The following is a 19,898-nucleotide window of genomic DNA, read 5'->3' as shown; positions in this document are numbered from 1 at the left end:
ATGATTAGATCTTCTTTTCAAATAAGCATATTATGTCCTCAATTTTTGTCTCATTGTATTATCAAATATTCCTAAAATAATGTTGGATAATAGTGCTAATATTGAATTTACTGTTTTGCTTTCTGATTTATTTTTATTTTGGGGGGAAGCCAGTCTTATCTTTTCCATTTTATAGAATACTGGCTTTAGATTGGTTGCTGGAATTGCATAATTGTATTTTTTTTAAGAAATGTCTTTCTTAGTCCCTTTGAAGTGCTTATAAATGGTTCCCTTTCACCAGAGCATCTAATCAGTCTATTGACTACAGCCTCTCTGATATAATTCAGCACTGAAGTAAAATTCATAAATTCTTTGCGTGTTTACTTGCTTTTCTGATATGAACTTTCTTGTCCATATTGTCCTATTACCCTAATAAGCTGTTAGACCCCTTACTGATGTTTTATTACAAGCTTTTGCACAGATAGACATGAATAAATTTTGTATCTTATACATGAGTAAATTTGTATCTATAGACATGAGTAAAATTTACTTCTGGCTTTCTCTTCATTCTGTTGACATATAGAAAAGTCTAGCTTTACAAAAACAATTTGTGCATACAACTTTAGTGTCCATGGTAGTTAAAAGATTGACTAGATAATACTAAAATTATTAGGGAAGAAAGCATAATTTTATAAGGACATGGTGAATGTAGACAAGAAACCACAGGTACCTCAAAAGCCCTAATGCCATGTAACTACACAGATACCACTGGATAGTCATGAATTCATCATCCAACAAAGACTATATACCAACAGCAGCAACAGTAAAAGCCATGTTGAGAGAACCAGATCTGCTTGCTGAAAATAAAACCAGCAAGGTCAGTTTTAGAGCGCTCCTCTCACACATGCTAGCAAAAGAAAGCAGTAGTTAAACTACAAGTTTCTCTGGACTAACAGCTCCACAAGAAAACCCAGCTCCCACTTGTACCTGAAACTGCACCCAATGTGCTGATGTCTGCAAAGTTTCCAGAGTGCTGAACAAAATAAGCTGTGATAATGTGCGAATGTTTCCAGTGTCTATACTTTGGTTAGCAATATTTTTGTGTGTAGCCACTGCCTGTGAGGAACTCCAAAGTTGACCATCTTGCCCTTTTGTGGAGTTTCAAAGTTTGTTTGCTCCCTCAATGAATTAAACAAGGTTTTCATAAACTAGGGAACAGATACGCCATATCAAAACAAAATGGAGAAGCCATGCTTTCTCTATATTACACGGTAAACAAACAAGGGAAACAAAATAGTTCCCGGGGCAGGTGAATCCGGAGGCCCTGGCAACAAAGTCTATGCTGTCCATTTTAGGAGAATATTTTGAAAGTTCTGTTTCCCTTATTACATAAGAAATTCCACATGAACAAAAATTTAAAATAAAAAAGTCACTAAAGTGTAGGAAAACATTTTTAAATGGAAATGAAGAAAAAATTGACAGAATTAACTCAGTAAAGTTTGTGTTTCTGTACGACAAATGGTATCCTTAAGCAAAAGAAGTCCAAGTTATCACCTACAACTCTATATATTTCTTCTAATATATGCACAATGTATATATTAGATTTTTTTAGTTTATATGTATGTACGTATGTGAGTTACTATGTAGCATGAACGTGCAGGTACCTGTGGAGACAAATAGGAGGCAGCAGATGCCCAGGAACTAGAGTTCTGAACAGTTGCAAAATGACTGAAATGGGTGCTGGACACCAAACCTGGGTCCTTTGCAGGAGCAGTTAGTGCTCTTAACTACTAAGCCATCTAATATCCAGGATTCTACATATTTTAATATGAAAAAAGGCAACCCAGGAAAATATAAGCAAATGCAATAAGCAAAGAGGTATGTGTAAGGAGTATGGGTTTTTCCTCCCACCGCCAGTCTTGTCCCTCCGCCGCGCCAGCCCCAAATAATACACAGAGACTCTGTATTAGATATTATACTGTTGGCCAGTTACTACTTTCTTATTGGCTAGCTCTGTCTTAAGTATTAACCCATTTGTGTTAATCTATGAATTTCCATGTGGTCTTCTTACCGGGAGCCGGCTGCCGCATACAGCTCTTTCCAGACTCCTGCTGCCGCCTGGTCTTGTCCCGCCGCCGCGCCAGCCCCAAATAACACACAGAGACTCTGTATTTGATATTATACTGTTGGCCAGGTACTAGTTTCTTATTGGCTAGCTCTGTCTTAAGTATTAACCCATTTCTGCTGATCTATGTATTTCTCTTACCGGGGAGCCGGCGGCATACCGCTTTCCCCAGACTCTCCATCTTTGCCCCTCCTTCCTACTTCCTCTTCCTCCTTGTCTCCTAGTCCCTCCTATCTTCCTTTCCTATTGGCCAACAGTGCTTTATTTATTAACCAGTATGAGAAACATATACAGAATGACATCTCCCATCAGGTATGTACTAGCCATTGAACTACAAATAGAAGAAAATAGTATATGTAATATCTGAAAGACAAAACAATTAAGATGAAATTATTTTTACCATGGCAACAGTATATGGGAAAATGTCATTATAACACTGTTTAAAGTACATCAATAGCTTTTGAACTATAACCCACAAATAACTTTAAAATGTCATGTGTAAATATGTCTACACACATAAAAATAAGCATAAATATATATATAGATATAAGCAGTGCTGATTTGGAAAATTTGAATTTGAATTTCTGTTTAAAATATTTGTTAGCATATATATGTATATTAGTAATACACAGCCAATAAAATATGTGCATTTAAGAACCAGGCATGGTGGTGCACATTATTAATCCCAGAACTCAGGAAGAAAAGTCTAGCCTGATCTACAAAGCAATTTCCAGGATAGCCAAAGTTACATAGAGAAATCCCGTCCTGAAAACCAAAAAGGAAAAAGACAAAAAAGAAAAAGAAAAATTACATGTGTATATTTATGTATGTACGTGTGTGCATATAAATATAGATATAGATAGATAGATAGATAGATAGATAGATAGATAGATAGATAGATGCATGAATTTAAATATGTCAGTTTTGATGTCTGATGTATTGTTCTGAAAAAAAGCTAGTCACAGTTGTGAAATCTGATATCATTAAAGACATAAAACACATAAATACATACATTAGTATGCATTCAAAATATTAATTCTTGTAGGGCAAAAGATACATATATATAGATATATGTATAGATGTGTGTATGTATGTATATATCATAATTCTGTGTTGTTGTAGTATTAAAAATGAGTTTTCAATTAAAAATATTTTGTGAGTAATTAATTAGAATTTATTTGTAAGTAATGCCAGAATTTGGAACCCAACCAAGTCTATGGCCAATGAACCCACATCTCAAATCTCATGACCAATTCAAAAACCTCCAACACCAACTTTTAATACCATCAAGCCTACACGTTTAATATGACTGCCTGGAAACCAGACCTGTTCAGCACAGGAACCATCCAAGGAGTGTGGGCTTCCTCACACTCAGAAGTTCCATGTGTTTCCAGGGCCACTGTACCACAGCTCTCAACATCACTCACAGTTCTCAAAGACCTTCCGTTGCCAACAGGCTGACCACAAAATTTGCCTTTCTCGTGTTACTTTTCCTGTGGAGAAACTTCTTACCCCTGCTTTTGTTCTATTTTAATTACCTTCTCTCTCTTCTGCTCTCAGAAACCCCCAACCCCCTTCTTCAAAGAGAATTCCTCCAAAGAAGGGAAACTTGGAAGAAATCATTGTATTTTCTGTTAATTTTTCTGCATTGTCTTCTGCAAAAAGGCCCTGAGTTTGGTTTGAAGGATGGGGATGAAGCAGAGCCTGTGATTTACAGACTGGGAAGCAGGAAAATCCTACTTTCAAGAGTCCTCCATTAGCAATGCAGCATTAATAGCCAGGCCTGCCTGTGGGTGGCATATCAAAAGAAAAGGACTTAACAGAGAGCTGCCCTAAGATGGAGAAATGCCCCCCCCCAGAGAATTATGCTGGCAAAAAGGCTTAACCTCAAATAGTAATAGCAGCCAATCATTATTGCCTACTTGCTTTGTGCCAGGTATGCATCTAAATCATTCACTTATAATAATTACACACAGATGTTACAGCAAAGCAGCATCTTTTAAAGACGAGGAACCCATATCATAGAAAGTAAGAAACTAGAGCAGGTAGCATCATGTAGATAGGAATGCATTCAGTGTCTGACCCCAGACCATTGAGCCCAATCCCCTGGATTTCTGATTGGCAATGCTAACTGCCAATCTAAAGTTTTAGCCTAGTATCCCCTGGAAGGAATCTGTCCTAGGGACTGTGCTGCAGCTTCTGTCCAAGCTATTCTTGCATAGTCAGTAGACTGCATATTTGGGGACACCGCTAGAGTTGCCAAAACCAAATAAAGCTAGCACTGAAGGGGGCTCAGACATTTGCACAGTTTTTGCAAAAGCTCATCTGTTTCACCATGGTTGTTGTATTGAGTGAGCTACCTTCTTGGTCTGCTCTGTATTAAATTGCCCAGGGACTCCATGTGGTGGCAAGGACAAATGTCGTGGTTGCTAAGCAACAAAATCTAAAGAATCTAGTTTCAATACATCCAGCTCAAAAGAAATCTTGAGTTCCCTTTCACATTACTCTATGGTGAAAATTCACAGCCTCTTGTCAAAGGCAGCAGGCATTCTTTTCCTTAGTTTTGAATGACTTCATATTTTTAAGGGAAATTAAATAAAATGAAGTACGTCTCCCTTTTCTGCTTTTTCTGTTTTAATATCCTCCCTCCCTAGCTGTTTCCACACAAAAATATAGGCTCATTTAATATGTACAATGTTGCCAGTTATGTAAACATCCAGCTACAGTTGAGCAAAAATGTACACATAGGACTGTGTTTAAGCATCCTATAACACAGATATTACTAACTCATTTTACAGCCTCATCCCTACATGGCTAACTTGTACATGTGCACAGAGAGTGAGAGTTTAACCTTGGTTTACTCTGGCTCTGAACTCCACATTCCTTTAAATCATGTGCTTGATGTTCTACTGATTACAAAGAAATGTGCCCTTCATTTTGACATGCCTAAGTTTTTCTATCTTTATGTAGGACTAGAGAGCTAGTGATGGGATCCTGAAAATAACACTAGCAAGGATATGGGAAATAAGAGATTGGGAAGACTGTCTGTATCTGCTCCTCCAAACTACCTTTATATCTACTTCTATAACCATTAAAAACAAGTAAAATCAAGTGCTCCTGGGATACCATTCCCATTGGGGAACAAAGCAATAAAGGAGTCAATATATAGAAATCAGGATCCCTGAGCAAAACTTCTATAGTAAAGTTTCTGTTTAAATATGCACCAAGGAGTAATATGAAACTGGAAGTTGAGCCCACTAATTAAAACTAAGCTGCTGGTCTATTCTCTCGTAACAAAAGAAAATGAAGAAACAGCAGATTGAGTAGTGTGATGGCTCAAAAGAAAACAGGCCCTGGGAACACTTCAGATGAGTATTTGAGGGAAACACTGGCTAAGTACTAAGGTTTCAAGTTGCTTTGATACCAAAGCCTGTTCAGTTAATGGAACCCAACCTCTCTACAAGAGCAAAATGAACATAAATAAGAAGAAAATAATGAAGTCAAGAATCCATATCTTACTTTGATCCTAACATGCAATACTTAGGGATTTGAGTGTTACAGAAACAATATTTAAAAATAGATGTAAATTCTTCTGTTTCTAGCTAGATTGTGCCTAGATATAATGTACATGGTCATTATGTCCTGTCTTTATGGGGGCAATGCTGAGTTACCATGGACAGTTCATACTTTACACAGAGAGTCCAACCTTAGAAATAGTGGAGTTCTCCAGGAATAGAAGGAAAATAAGACTTATGACTGAAGAGAAAATATGAATAATGTTTAAGGGAAGGAAACTTAAAGAAGCCACAGAAAATTCACACTAAAAGTCTAAAGACCTCCTAGTTTGAATAGAGGCACAGGAAATGTCATACCACAGGGTGTTCTGTAGAAATCTACTTTACCAAGGTATTTCAAGGATTACACACAGACACACACACACACACACACACACGCACACACAGAGAGAGAGAGAGAGAGAGAGAGAGAGAAAGAGAGAGAGAGAGAGAAAGAGAGAGAGAGAGAGAGTCTTTAATTAGTGGACATTCACTCAAACTATTCAAAAAGGAAATGTTATGAACCATTTTCCAGATTTACTTGACCATTGATAAAACAATCTTTTCTCCTAGTACCTGAGAATCTCATCTGATAAATGATGGCCTCAAAGTGATCCAAAAAGACCATCCTGAACTAAGGACCCAATATATTTGAATCAAAATAGAAAACCCAACATGCAAGCTTGTCTTTGGAGCACATGCTAATGATGCAAAGAAAAATATTAAAACTTCCAAAGAGAAAACAAATGATCATTTCTTCTCATAACCAAATTCCCTCTGTTAATTCTTAGTGCTAGTATCAAAACATCTGCTTTTGTGTATGGGTGTCTTGTTACTAGAATGCAATTCCTAGAAAGCATCTGAGAAAGCTGTTCTTTGGACTCTTCCCCCATCAAGAAAACTGTGAGAATAAACACAGCCAGCTCTATGTTTATAGACAATAATATTGACCAAAAAGGCCAGATAAACTTTTTTGGATATTAAATATCTCCTCTCTACCCTGTGTTCAATTAATAGCCTTTCTGTTCTCCTAGAAGTAAGTTTGGATCCAGGAAAATAACCATGCCTTTAATGCTAGCATTTGAGAGGCAGACAGAGTTTTGTGAATTTGAGGCCAGCCTGGTCTACAAAGGGAATCCCAAGACAGCCAGGGCTAATAACCTTGTTTCAAGAAAAAAAAAAAAAAAAAGCTTAAAAAACAAAAGAGAGCTGACTTTTGTTCTTAAATATTATCCTACAAGAAAATAATTTACATTCCTAAGAATGTTGAGAGATCTGTAACACTAAACTGTAATACTAAAAACATTCAAAACTGTTAAAAAACAGAAACAATATTGTTTCTCAACAAAGTTAGGGTTAATAAAAATATTGTTTGTCTGCGTGTTGGCTTTTATGATTGAGTCTTATTAATGAATGAGGTTCTTGGTTCCTGGATAAAGGTCTTGCTGGAAGTTGAAAGACTTTTCACTTGGTATATAATTTTTAAAAGATAATTTATAAGTAAGGTTTATTTTACAGCTTTGAAATTTTAATGGAGATAGTAAAAATCTGTTTTTCATTTTTGACATGCTCTCATTTGCATGTGATAGTTAGATTTCTATCATAGCTAGATCAAAAAGGAGTACTATTTCCAAAGCAAATTGTTATTGCTCTATTACTAAGCACACAAAAGATGATGAAGGTAAATTAAATGCATTTATGATTCAGTGATATTGTGGCAAAATATACAGGAAAAGTACTGATTAAAATATTGGGAGTAAATTTGTCATGTTTCACATTAATAACCTAAAAAATTAACTTTCTGTTCACTAAAATGTTTAGAAGAATAGTCTTGGTAAATAAAAAAAAGGGTCATTCTAATGGATTTTTGGGGGGTATTTGTTTGTTTAATATACATATATATTATATATCTTATATATACATATATACATACATATATATACATATATATTTTTTCTTATTTTACATATTGACCCCAGGATTCTAGTTCCCTCTCCCTCCATCCCATGCCCCCAGACTCTCCCATCCCAAACCATCACCCCCACTCCACAGGGATGGTGATGCCTTCCAGGAGGGATCATCAAAATCTGTCAAGTCATTTGGAGTAGGGTCTAGGCCCTCTGCCCTGCCTATAGGCTAACGTATCCCTCCATGGGGAATGTGCTCCCAAAGTCCTTTCATGTACCAGGGATACATCCTGGTTCCAAATTGGATTTTTCTTCTGCACAATAAACTCCTCCCATACACAGTTCAGCCCTAGATAAAAACACATATGAACCATTAAGAAACCTTGGAACATGAGAACTATACATTCCCATTTTGGTTTGGAACCAAATCTTTCAGTCATGCTGAATTAGAACCCATCTCATGTTTACATGCGAAGAATGGTGGGATAATAAACAATTGTCAAGGATTTTTAACATCAACTTTTACTTATGTTCTAAAAAGTTACTGGTAAGATCTTGCTAAGGGATTACAATATGTATTTCTAGGCTAAGCTCAAATCTTATTTGTGAAAGTTCATCTGATTGCTTTAACAGAATGCATTTTAAAGAAGAGAACCCAGTATTTTGACCAATTTTCAACTTATAATTAGCAGAGCTACTGAGGAACCCTTCGGGCTACTCTCAATTTAAAAAAAAAAAAAAAAAAAAAAACGAAGAAAAAAAATGGAAATGGCATTAACTTCTTTCACTTATAGTGAATACATATGACATTCTGTTCATAATGAGCATCCTGAGCCTGCATCCTTGCTTACATCTAATATCATGTAATATTTTTAAAAGCAGAATTGAAGTTCATTATATGAGATTGTTCCATACTATCTGAAACTATGCCATGGCTATATCACATTGTTTGGGGTGTCTAAACTCATTATTTATACTTCCATGCCTACAAACTCATTGGCTGTCAAGCTTGATTTTACAAAGCAGAAATTAATTGTTGTGCATTAGGGGAACATACAGTGTGGGTGATGCAACTGAAGAAGCCATTGTTCTCTGTGCCTTTTACCTGGTTTCTACATTATCCGTGTATGAGGTGACCACATGTCCTGCTTTGTACGAACAATCCCTTGTTCTGCTGACCTTGCTAATGGCACCTGTATTCCCACTGAAAAGTCTCATGTAGGCATTAAATTATTGAGTCATCCTTTCAATATATAATCTGCCTCAATTCACTTAATTTCATAATGCTTCATTTTCAATATGCATTCAATAGCCATGGCATGAGTATAAAAAATTGTTGTTTTACAAATGTAGAATTACTCAGTGAGGAGGAAGAACCACAATGGGTACCTTTTATGGTTGAATTCATTTTTCTGGCAAAAAATAAAACCTACTTGTGTGATTAAATAAACCTTCATAGCCAGAAGGGAAAATAATTTTATGACTAATAAGCCATTTGTTCGTTACCTCTTTAGTGCTGTGCAGCCAGAATCTAATCATCAGCCCTTTGAAGAGGTTGACAAATTGTATTGCCAAACAGAAATTGCTAGTTCAGGAATTGTAACATGATTTGAATTGATTGAAGAGAAAGCAGAAAATGAAATATTTTCTTTTCACCATTTTAGGGTGCTGTCTATAACTGCCTATTTTTCTAAAGTATGTAGATTCTTTACTTCAATCATTTTTAAAAGAAAAAGGCTATTTATTGTTTTAGTTTGGATATAAAGGGTCCCACATGAGCTTATATGCTTCAAGAGTTGGGGCCCAGTGAGTATCACTGGTTTGAGAGGTTACAGAATCTTTTAGGAGGTGGACAGAGCTGGAAGAAATGGGTCTCTCGGTGACAGGCATTGAGTATTGTATATAGTCCCTGCTTCCAGTACTTTCTATGCTCCTTGGTTTATGGAGATGTAATCATTCAGCCTCATATTGAGTTGTGCAGTCCCCACCCTGGTAGACTGTGGGTTGTCAAACTATAAGCCAAATAGACCCTACCTCCCTTGAGTTGCCTCTTCTCCTATAGTTGGTCACAGTGTGGAGAAAAATAATAATTATTATGTATCAAATACATGTTGAATATCCCCCAAAAGTAAAATCCTATGTTAGAGTGGATACTGCTGTTTTAAAAACCTATCTGTGGGGGACTGGAGAAATGTCATAATGGCTGAGAGCATTTGTTGATCTTGCAGAAGATTTGGGTACAGTTCCCAGCACCCACATGACATACATAACTATTTGTAAATCCCATTCCAGAGAATCTCACATTTTTTTTTTCTGGATTCTGCAGGTACCGGACAAGTATATGGTATATAAATAGGATTCAAGTTTATACACATAAAATAAAGATGGAGGCTGGAGATGTGTCTCAGCAGTTAAGAGCACTGGGTCCTCTTTTAGAAGTCATGCTCAGTTCCCAGCACCCACATCACAGCTAACAACTACCTATAACTCAGTTCACAAAGATCGGATGCCCTCTTCTGGCCTCCATGTGCACTACACAATACTTTATACACAAAAGCAAAATGCCCACTCACATAACATAAAATAAATAAAATAATGTGTATGAGTTACTAGAGTTCACTGTTTGAAACTGGAGCCTAGTGGCCTAGATGAGAGTAACCAGAACCAGACTACATTATCACTTGTGATGGATTCTACCTGGTGAAGTGTTTCTTTGCCTCATTTGGAATCACCTGTGGTATTTCTTATGCTCTATATATGTTGACTACAAGACATCTTCAGAGATTCCAAATTTTTGACATTAGGGTAAAACTTGGCAACCCCAAAGGAATCATAGGCAGGTTTTATAAAGCACCTGCTATAAAGGTTAAAAAGCCTCTGGCCTCATCAACTTTAGCTAGGATTTTTGTATCTAAACACACACAGACAGAAATGGTGAAAATTAATACACATCAAACAAAGAGATAAATGGGAAAAATGTGCAGCAGGATGCCTGACACACCTCACCAACTCCACTAGCGCTTGCTCAGTCTTCCACTTTGAAGTATATTGTGCCAGCCTGCAGATAAAAGGAGGTGGGGAGATGGTGTTTTGACCCAGGACTGGGTACCAAGGGTGAGAAAGTCCAAAGGGAAAGCGGAAACCACTGCCTGCTTTGTTGTAACAGGTAAAACTATCCTGTGACTCGAGATTTCAGCTTCGCTTTTAGTCAAAGAGATGCTGTAGCCACAACCATAGCAGTCCTTAATGGTCATCTTAGAGTGGCCGTGTGGCCTGCCATGAAGAATAGAGAGTGATTTTCTATGCACATCGCTTGAAAGTGAAGTGCCATTAATGTGTAAGAGAACCGTGATGTGTTTTAAAATGTGCCAGCTTACACGGAACCAGAGAAATTGCAGGTTGAGAAGGGTTTTCAAGAGCCATCCAACCAATCCTCATTTTCACCTACCCACCACAGACATGAAACTCAGCTTGTATCTGGAGAAGAAATATGATGAAAATAGAATTCTTCAAAATCGCTGCTATGGTATCTTCCCAAACTCAACTTATACAAACCAAGGAAAACAAATTGTTATTGGCAATTGAAATGAATGTGGGTTGCAGGTGGGATCAAGCTGGAAAGAAAGATTGATTTTTTAAAGCAGGTATTTGTGAAGTATTTTTTCTATGCTAAGTGTTATATAAGAGTTATTGTATTTAGTCTTCATGAAATTTATTATTTAGATGGATACAAAAACTTAGTTACTAAGCTACTCAGTTGAGATGCCTCAGATAATAAATAACAAAATGATATTCAAAACCAGAGCAGTCAGAGTTTGGAACAGAGACCAAAACACCCTCAAACTTTCAGAATTGTGGACCAACAGTATGCAATGACCAAACAATGCATACATTTGTTAAATGGACTTTCCGAATCAGACAAATCCAGTTGACTTTTTCTCTCTATCATGGCAGCAGAGGTGTGGGGGTGGGTTCTAAGTTAAGAATCACATCTTCTCCTGTCTCTCTAACCTATTAAATGAGGAAACTAAAACCTGTCAAGTGCTGATTAAGACGATGTGCACAGTGACAAGCGCTGGCAGTGGGAGAGAGGAAATGATGGAAGGAAGGGATAGAAAGGAGAGTGAGACAGAGACAGATGGACAGAGAGAGACACAGAGACAGAGAGAGAGATTCAATGAGTAGCTCATCGTAGGGGCAGATAAACCTATGGCCTATTGCGAACAGTGTGTGTAATGCATAGAAGTGTACATATTTAGCATGGTTCAAATAGCTAGCTATCCATAGGGAGAAAAGTTTAGTGAATCCTGGATCTTTGCATCTGTGTCCCATGAACACTTCCAGATCAGTTCTCTACCAGAAGTGTCTCAAACAGCTCAGCATTCTGAGTGGCTAGAAGCTGAATCCAATACACGAATAGCACATGGGTGCACACACACACACATACACGAATATTAAGTAAAGTTTTCTTAAAGTGAATAGACGGCATGTAAAAACAATATGTGCATATTTATGAAATAACAGGATGTTATATGCATATGTAACAGATCGGAGTCAACATTTCTTGCCTCAAAGTCCTGTCTGTGTTTTGTGAAAACATTGAAAATCCTTTCCCTAGCTTTTTGAAATCACAGTACAAATAGTTATGAATGCTCATGGCATGCAAAAAGGTTGTGCTTCTAGCTAACTGCAGTTCAGTTCCCACTGATTACTTTCCCCTTTTCTTCTGCCTTTACAGCCTCTACTCTCAGCCTCCATGAGATCAGCTCTGTGTTTAAAGCCTCCGTGGGCACTGTACTCACACTGCCAGCCCCTCACTCCTACCTTTGTCCCAGTCCCACCTGCTTTGCCCTCGGTTGCCAGTTTGTGCGTGGGCACATCTTGGAAACAAATAAAGCTACCGCGCTGAGAGAAATCAGGACCAGAGACACCTAGAACGGAAAAGGTCCCCAAACATACCTCTGCTGTACACCTGAGGTCCCCTGCCTCAGACCTCTTAATAGGCTCCTTATCCAAAAGGTTTCCTTCCAAGCAAAATTGTCAAGGGTTCAGACAAGGAACAGAAGCACCCACATTAACCCCAGTCAAAGAGCCTCAATCCCTGGAGTTATGTCCTTTTCCGCCCTGCTCCCTTACTTTTCTTGCTCCCCTGTCAACAGGGGACTACATCCTCTTTCCATCTAATTCACGGAAGCCATGCTCTCCCTTTCCTGTTGGCAGGCCTGTGTGATAATGCCTGTCTGTCTTATCCTTGGTTACAAAGAGAACCTCACAGGCCATTATTCCTCAAAGGTCAAATAAATTCATCGTGCCTCAATGTTTTTCACTGGTACAAGAAGACGTGGTCTGCTTGTAATCTTTATTTATAGACAGCTACTTAATTCTCACTGTTGTATCATTTTAGAATTAGAAGGTATTAAAATCTAGTTTGACAGTGAAATGTCTATGGCAAATCCATGCTTATTACAATAAGCTACATGGTAGGTAGGTGTTTGGAAAATATTTTATGTCTATAAGTAGTATAAATCAGTAGTATAGTCTGGACCCAAGTATTGGGACTTAACTTCATGTCTTCAGTACCCATGTACAATTCTAGGCCTAGGGAAGTATATCTGTAATCCCAAAACTGTGGATCCTTGAAGTTCACGGACATGCTAGTCTTACCTAGTTAGTGAGTTCCAGGTTCAGCAGACACTGACTCAACAGAAACGGTGGAGAATAGTAACACTCAAATACACATCTGGCCTCCATATACGCATGCACACATGTACACATATGCATACAACACACAAATATAAATAGTATAAAATCAACCTGAATCATTTATCAAATTACTCTTTATCAATAAAAACTCAGGAGTCAGCTGTCTGGGTAAGAACCTGAATAATCAGAGAAGGGGCCCAGAAGCTAGCTACCAGTGATCCCTTCTCTCTCTCTCCTTCCTCTATCCAAAAGGCCGAGAATCTTTCTAAACCCCTCCCTACTATTTCCCGTGTCTCTCTATATGTTGTTGGTCCTCCAAAATCTCTATGGCTAATTTTGGCCAACTAATAGCTAGCTCTATCTACACTCTTATTCCAAGTAAACTTTATTGTCAGTCTTGGGAGTGCCAGAGGGCGAATAAAATATTCCACACCATCAATCATCATCACATAATTAGCTTCATTTTTAAACATAATTCTCAGTGATCTCTTATTAACACTCTGTGAAATTCAGAATGACCATGGCATGGTTTTGAGATAAAGCTGAAAAGCCAGCTACAGGCTGGGCAAACAAGGGTGGTAGCATTAGAGGGAGCAGAAGAAATAGTAGTTCAATTGCAAAAGAAGAATGAGAGAAAAAAAGAGGCTAAAATCATGACAGGACTAGATATAAATACAAATACCCTTCAAGACTACGAACCAGCAGATGTTGGGTGAGATGACAAGGACTGCTAAAGAACAATGTTCTTTGTGGAGAGCTCTGACTCAGCGATGATAGGTTCGGTTTCCTGGTGGTGATGTGGAACAGAATGGCTATTTTAAACAGTTCCTCCTCCAGGAGTTCAGAGAGACTTCCATGATAGTGGAGGGGATCTGACGATTATGAAGGCCAGGACCATTATCTACCTTGAAGAATCTAACATGGCCACCTCTGCGCCTGCCTGTGGTCAGGAGAACATTTTGCCAGCGCAGCTGACTTTTACTGACAAGTTTTATAACTGTCTTTTTTTGCTTGTTTCAGGCTTGTAAATTCTACAGTTCCCAGTGGTATGTGGTAAACTACAAATATGAACAGTATTCTGGAGACATTCGACAGTTACCCCGGTAAGAATGTGTCATCTGTTTATTATAAAGACTATGTAGGCTTTGTCTTTTCATATGTTAAAAAAAATCACTGCTTTGCAAGCTCCAACATTGTTTATGAACACACAAGTGTGTTTATTTTATGTCGAGGTACATTTTGCAAATTTTATGAGTCAAGATACAGAACATTTTGATGGACAACATAATAGTTCTGTTGTTATAATAAGAGTTTGGAATGAGACTGTCTTCTCTAATCTGATGCCTTGTTGCAGTCTGAGCGTTTGCTCATCCTTGAATCATTCATCGATGGGCTGTCCTTTCAACCATGTCACTAGGAAAGGCCAACATGGTTCAGAGAACTTCTGACCAAATCCCATACAGCATTGATATCCAGCACTTGCTTTAAGTACTTTTACTGTAGGATGTCAAAAAGCATGCAAATGGATTCGACAGAAGGGCATATATCCAAAAAGAGGAAAACAGAAACTCAGTGCCTAAATTGCCCCTGACACTTTGGACCATAAAGCCTTTAGGAAGGTCACTCTGCTCACTTCTCCTCAAGCATCACTCCAGGGACCCATCTTCTCACCTGAACTGCAGTATTTATTCGTTGTTTCCCCTACTGAAATAAAAGCTTCAAAGAACAGAGAATTTCCCTGCTGAATCCCCTTCAGGATAACACTATGGAAAAATTTATTTTAATGAGCAACAATAATGAGGGGCCGAAAATAAAAAAACAAAATAAAATAAACTCATTGGTTCATCAAGTAAGCATCATACAAAGAAGCAAATACTTCAGAAAAAAAAAAACCAACAACAACAAAAGTTCAGTGTCTACTTATACACACTGGGTCAAGTTTGTTTGCTTTGTCCGTGCCACAAAATCCAGCTCTCTACTTTGCAATAATTTCTGTCCCCGGGAAAATCTTTCCCAGCTTGAATATTTGCTAGTAAGTGCTGTGTCACTTCCTGAAGGCAGACTCTGAAATAGGGATTTTTGAATGGCTCTCAAAGGTGACATTGGAACCGTATCTTAGGAGACCAGTGCTATGATATCGGGAGAAGGAGTTCCAACACTGGGGTAGAGTGGGAGGCGGACAAAAGCAGAGACCCTGAGACCAAAGTTGATATGGTCACTTGAGCAGAATGAGAGGCTGGGAGGCTAGAAGGGAACGGCTGGAAGAGGAGCATAGCAAAAAGAATCCAGGGACCTTGTGAACACTGCAGGGCAGTTTGGATTTCATTCTCACTGTGAGAGAAGTCTTGAGGAATCTCCACAAGAGTGTAATGTCTTTTAGAAATCACTTGGCCTACATTTGGAGGAGTGTCTTGGAAGAGGAAGGTGAGGATGATTTTTTTTTCCTTCAGATGTCTCACTGTGAAAAGCAAGCCAGTGCTTCTCCAAAACAGGAAGTCTTTTTTCAAAGAAAACCCTGTGCCTTAACTCCTACAGATTTCTAAGCATTTTGTAGAACTCGGGACTCCATAATGATAATCTCTTGTAACTTCTTGGGAAAGTCCTGTCACACCCTGGGGTGTCTTAAGTAATGATGACATTCAAAATGTCTGGGTGTTAGTCACACACTTCCTGTAGGTGCAAGTGAAAATCAAATTGTTTTGGACCATCTGTGCTCCCTCTTTCTAAGAACAGCTCTGAGGACCAGTCATAACTTGGAAGCTATATGCGTGCTTGAAATTCCCGGTGTTAAAAGACAGGACTGAGGCAGTCACATTCAACTCCCATTACCTTTTGCATGTTGTCAATGTGGTGTTCATGCATGTTTGTATGTGTGCTGGCCCACCTGAAGCTGGTGTTGGGAATTGCCTTGCTTGATCTTTACCTTACTCATAGCAACATCTCTCAGTTGATCTAGAGTTTGCCAATGTGGCTAGTCTTGCTAGCCATCTTGCTCTTGGGATCTCCCCAATGTCTGAGTTCCTAACTCTGAAGCTGTGGGTGGGCTACCATGCCACCCAGCATTTTCAAGGATGCTGGGGATCCAAATTTCAATCTTTATGCTTGTGTAACAGCATAATCTCTCCTGACCCTTCCCCTTTGAGTAAAATTCTTTCCACTCTTAGATACATGGAGCACTTCAAGTAACTCTAACTACCAAATACTGTTATTATACTCATGATGCCATAAAGGAAGTTAATACATGTTTCAGGTTCACAGAGTTCTCCCTCTATTAAATGATATAAAAGGCATATCTACCAAGGGGGAGATTCTGGGACTGGTTACTGAGTTAGGTTTTTAATGTGTGTAGACATATCTCCAACATAGTAAGAGAACATGACTAAAAGATTATTGAGAAATTCACTCACATTACCTAAAAATGTGGAAGCATATATTAAGAACAGGAAGGTTTGCCACAAATTCAGAAATTTTAATTTATTTTCATTATATTCACATAAAATACATTATATCATAAAAATAAGTTCTAGAGTAGAATCCCCTATTATATGCCCCACAATTATGAATACTTCAACACTGCATAGTAGAGTTATTTTTTAATGATTTTTACAAAGCTAAGAATTGCCCCCTAAAGACTTTGCATATTTAGGTCAGTAGTGGAAACAGATTAATTTACCTAGGCCTTGTGAGGCTGTTAAAAGTAAATTATGTTCATACCTCCTGAATTAGAATAACTCTCCTATGTCTGCTACCCATTTAAGATGATCATTTGTTTTTAAAAGTTGCCAAGACTGAAAAATACAACTATAAAAAATAAAATTATGGAAAAAGTAAAATTTGAAGGAACGCTAATTTTTGATACAGTATTTTTATTTGTTTCTTATTTTACATATCAATATCAATCCCAGTTCCCTCCCCCTCCTTCCCATGCCCCCCAACCACCTTCCCATCCCAATCCCCCTCAACCCCCCCCCCAACAGGGAGGGTGAGAAGGAGTGCTAATTTTAACTCTTAAGAACCTGTATGTTTTCAAGTATATGTCCAAAAAAGGAGAGATCCATCATTTTTACCAGAATGTGAAGTGTCAGCCTTCAGAGAGTCAATTTTGAACCTGGAGCTTCTGGGAGAGTCAAATGGCATAAAAATATATGCTGATACTGATTTCATTAGAGCATCGATAAAATACAGAGATTCATAACATAAAACAAAAACAAAAAGTTTTACCACAGTTGATCTGAGAAAGAATGTTTCTAAAGGGTATTTTGGGGTTTCTTTGGCTGCAGATCAAGTTAAATTTGACTAGTTCACCTGGGCTAATCAAGGACAAAAATTATTTCTTTTTAAAGAAAGGAAGCTGAGCAGGGTAGTATATACCAAACACTCAAGAGGTAAAAACAGGAAGATTAGGATCTCAAAATCATTTCATCTACATAGTGTGTTTAAAGACAGCCCAGGCTACTATAAGTCTGTCTCAAATATAACATAACAAAACACATTAAATAGTTAAACAAATATTTGTTCTTTGCTGATGTCCAGTGTGTTAGAGTATGATAGGTGTGGTACATACATTTTCTCATGTTAACCATATAGAATGGGAACTGTTGTTGCATTTTACATGGGAAATGTGAACACTAAGTTCATAAATAATAAATGAAGGGGCACACAAGTATTGCCAAAATATTCTTGGGGCAATAAGAAGAAATGAAAAATAAAATTCCCTGTAAATAATTACTCACATTGGGTTCAAACACAAGATATGAAGTCCTTGGCCAGTCTTTTATCTTGAGATTTCAAAGGTCCTTAGAGACTGCCTATTACCCCTTCAGGTTGAATTTTTGAAGGCAATATACAGAGGTACAATCTTTTTTGCTTTTTTTATTAATCAGATAGATTTGACTATTCTACAATGCCTCTATTTTTCAAAACATCATTTTGTACGTATCTGCTACTATACTATGCATGCTACCAGAAGCAATCATCAGTCTTGCCAAGCTATGAACCCTGTGACTTATAGTAATGACTGGTCTAGCAATATATGGCCACTGGTACATAGTGACAAGGGGGCTATGGGACTAACCAAACACTTTCTGGTTGGATTTAAGGTTCATGTGCTTTTTTTCTTTGCTATAGTAGGAGATAGCATTATATGTTCCTATCATGTACAAAATGAAAGCATTGTGGAATGGTCAAATCTAGCTGATTAAGAAATGAATTACTTCACATTATCATCATCATGCTTGTGGTGATAGCTCTTAATGGAACTCCCTCTACAGGTTACAAAATTATGTGTGTGATCAGTTAACATGAAAGTTTCCTCCACTTTCCATTTACTGCCATAGCATCAATTTCAAAATGCTGTTAGGCACATATTCCAGACAAAACATTTCAAGCAATTGCTCTGAAACTTGCCATTCGAAGTTGCCCCTGAAACTCAATGACATGTCACCTCTCACGAGAGGGAGAGAAGAAGATATTGCTTTCGAAGGCTTTATCTTGTCAATCAAATAAAAATGTGGAGAGTTGTTTCTTGTTCAAGGAGCATTATATGCTATTATGGAGAAAAGGGATGGTGTAGAAAGAATTTCCCAGTGGTCCTAAGGTAATACTGTAAAAACTACTTGCTATGCCTTCCCAGAAAGGTGACCATGACCAAAAGGAGCAGAACAAGTTATCGCCCTTATGACAATTAGCATAGATGAGTAGGGATACCTCTGAGGCTCTGCAAGGGGAAATAAAGATTTTCTAAATGGCTATATTCTTCCTAATATATCTTCTGTGATGATCTTAAGTCATCTTTGCTGATAAAGTTATCTCACAGCAACATACTCCAACCCCATCTCTCCTGTGTGTTTTTATAAGTGGCCCTTAGGCTCTTCATTATTATCACTGTAAAATAGCAAGAATAGACAAGTCTGGAGCCTGGTATTGTGTGAGAAAGTCTGATCATACACACATGTGATTAGACAAAGAATAATATCCCATGCATATTTAAGTGTGAATACAAAAACTTCTATTAGTTTTTTTTTTTCAGTGTCTTATAACTTCTCAATAAGCTATGGATGGGGAATGACACATTATAAGTTTTTTTTTTCAACATGAAATAACTTGGGTATATGTAACTATATAAAACTATATAAGTCATATATATCTATTAACAGCTATGTTTTTGAATACCTAGAATGTGCCAGACTTGAAGAGGAAATAACCTCTTCTGTGTGTGTGTGTGTGTGTGTGTGTGTGTGTGCCAGCAGGTGCATTCTTCTCCGTATGAACATGTAGACTCTGTGAAGTCAACATTGAGTGTTATTACTCTATCATTTTCATCTTTATTTTTTGAGTCAATCTCCCTCAGTGAATCTGGATCTCACCATTTTAGCTACAATGACTGGCAGTAAACTCCTAGGAATTTCCTGTCACCTGCCCCACCCCTACCAGTACTGGGATTCCAGTCACACAGGACACTTCTGGCTTTGACACTAGTACAGGGGGTGAGGATTGGAACTCAGGTCCTCATGCTTGCACAGCAAGTCTTTCCCTCACTGGACCATCTCCTGGCCCAAGAGAAATAACACTTTGTATGCTCTTCTTCCCATATTTAATTGTTGAGAAAGATAATTGCCACATGCAAGTACT

General features: G+C 37.8%; 1 protein-coding gene across 10 annotated transcripts in view; it reads left to right on the top strand.

Moving 5' to 3' along the window:
* Dock10 (dedicator of cytokinesis 10) overlaps positions 1-19,898 on the top strand; it is a 230,297-nt gene that overhangs the window by 108,084 nt on the left and 102,315 nt on the right. For all 10 annotated transcript variants that reach the window (XM_051190560.1, XM_051190559.1, XM_051190557.1 and 7 more), the window contains exon 4: positions 14,289-14,371. In XM_051190560.1, the coding sequence (XP_051046517.1) occupies positions 14,289-14,371 (83 nt within the window). The remainder of the gene's footprint in view (positions 1-14,288; positions 14,372-19,898) is intronic.

The sequence above is a fragment of the Phodopus roborovskii genome, unplaced genomic scaffold (genome assembly GCF_943737965.1).
Source record: "Phodopus roborovskii unplaced genomic scaffold, PHOROB, whole genome shotgun sequence".
Taxonomy (NCBI): Eukaryota; Metazoa; Chordata; class Mammalia; order Rodentia; family Cricetidae; genus Phodopus; species Phodopus roborovskii.
This window is presented reverse-complemented; position numbering and strand designations above follow the sequence as displayed.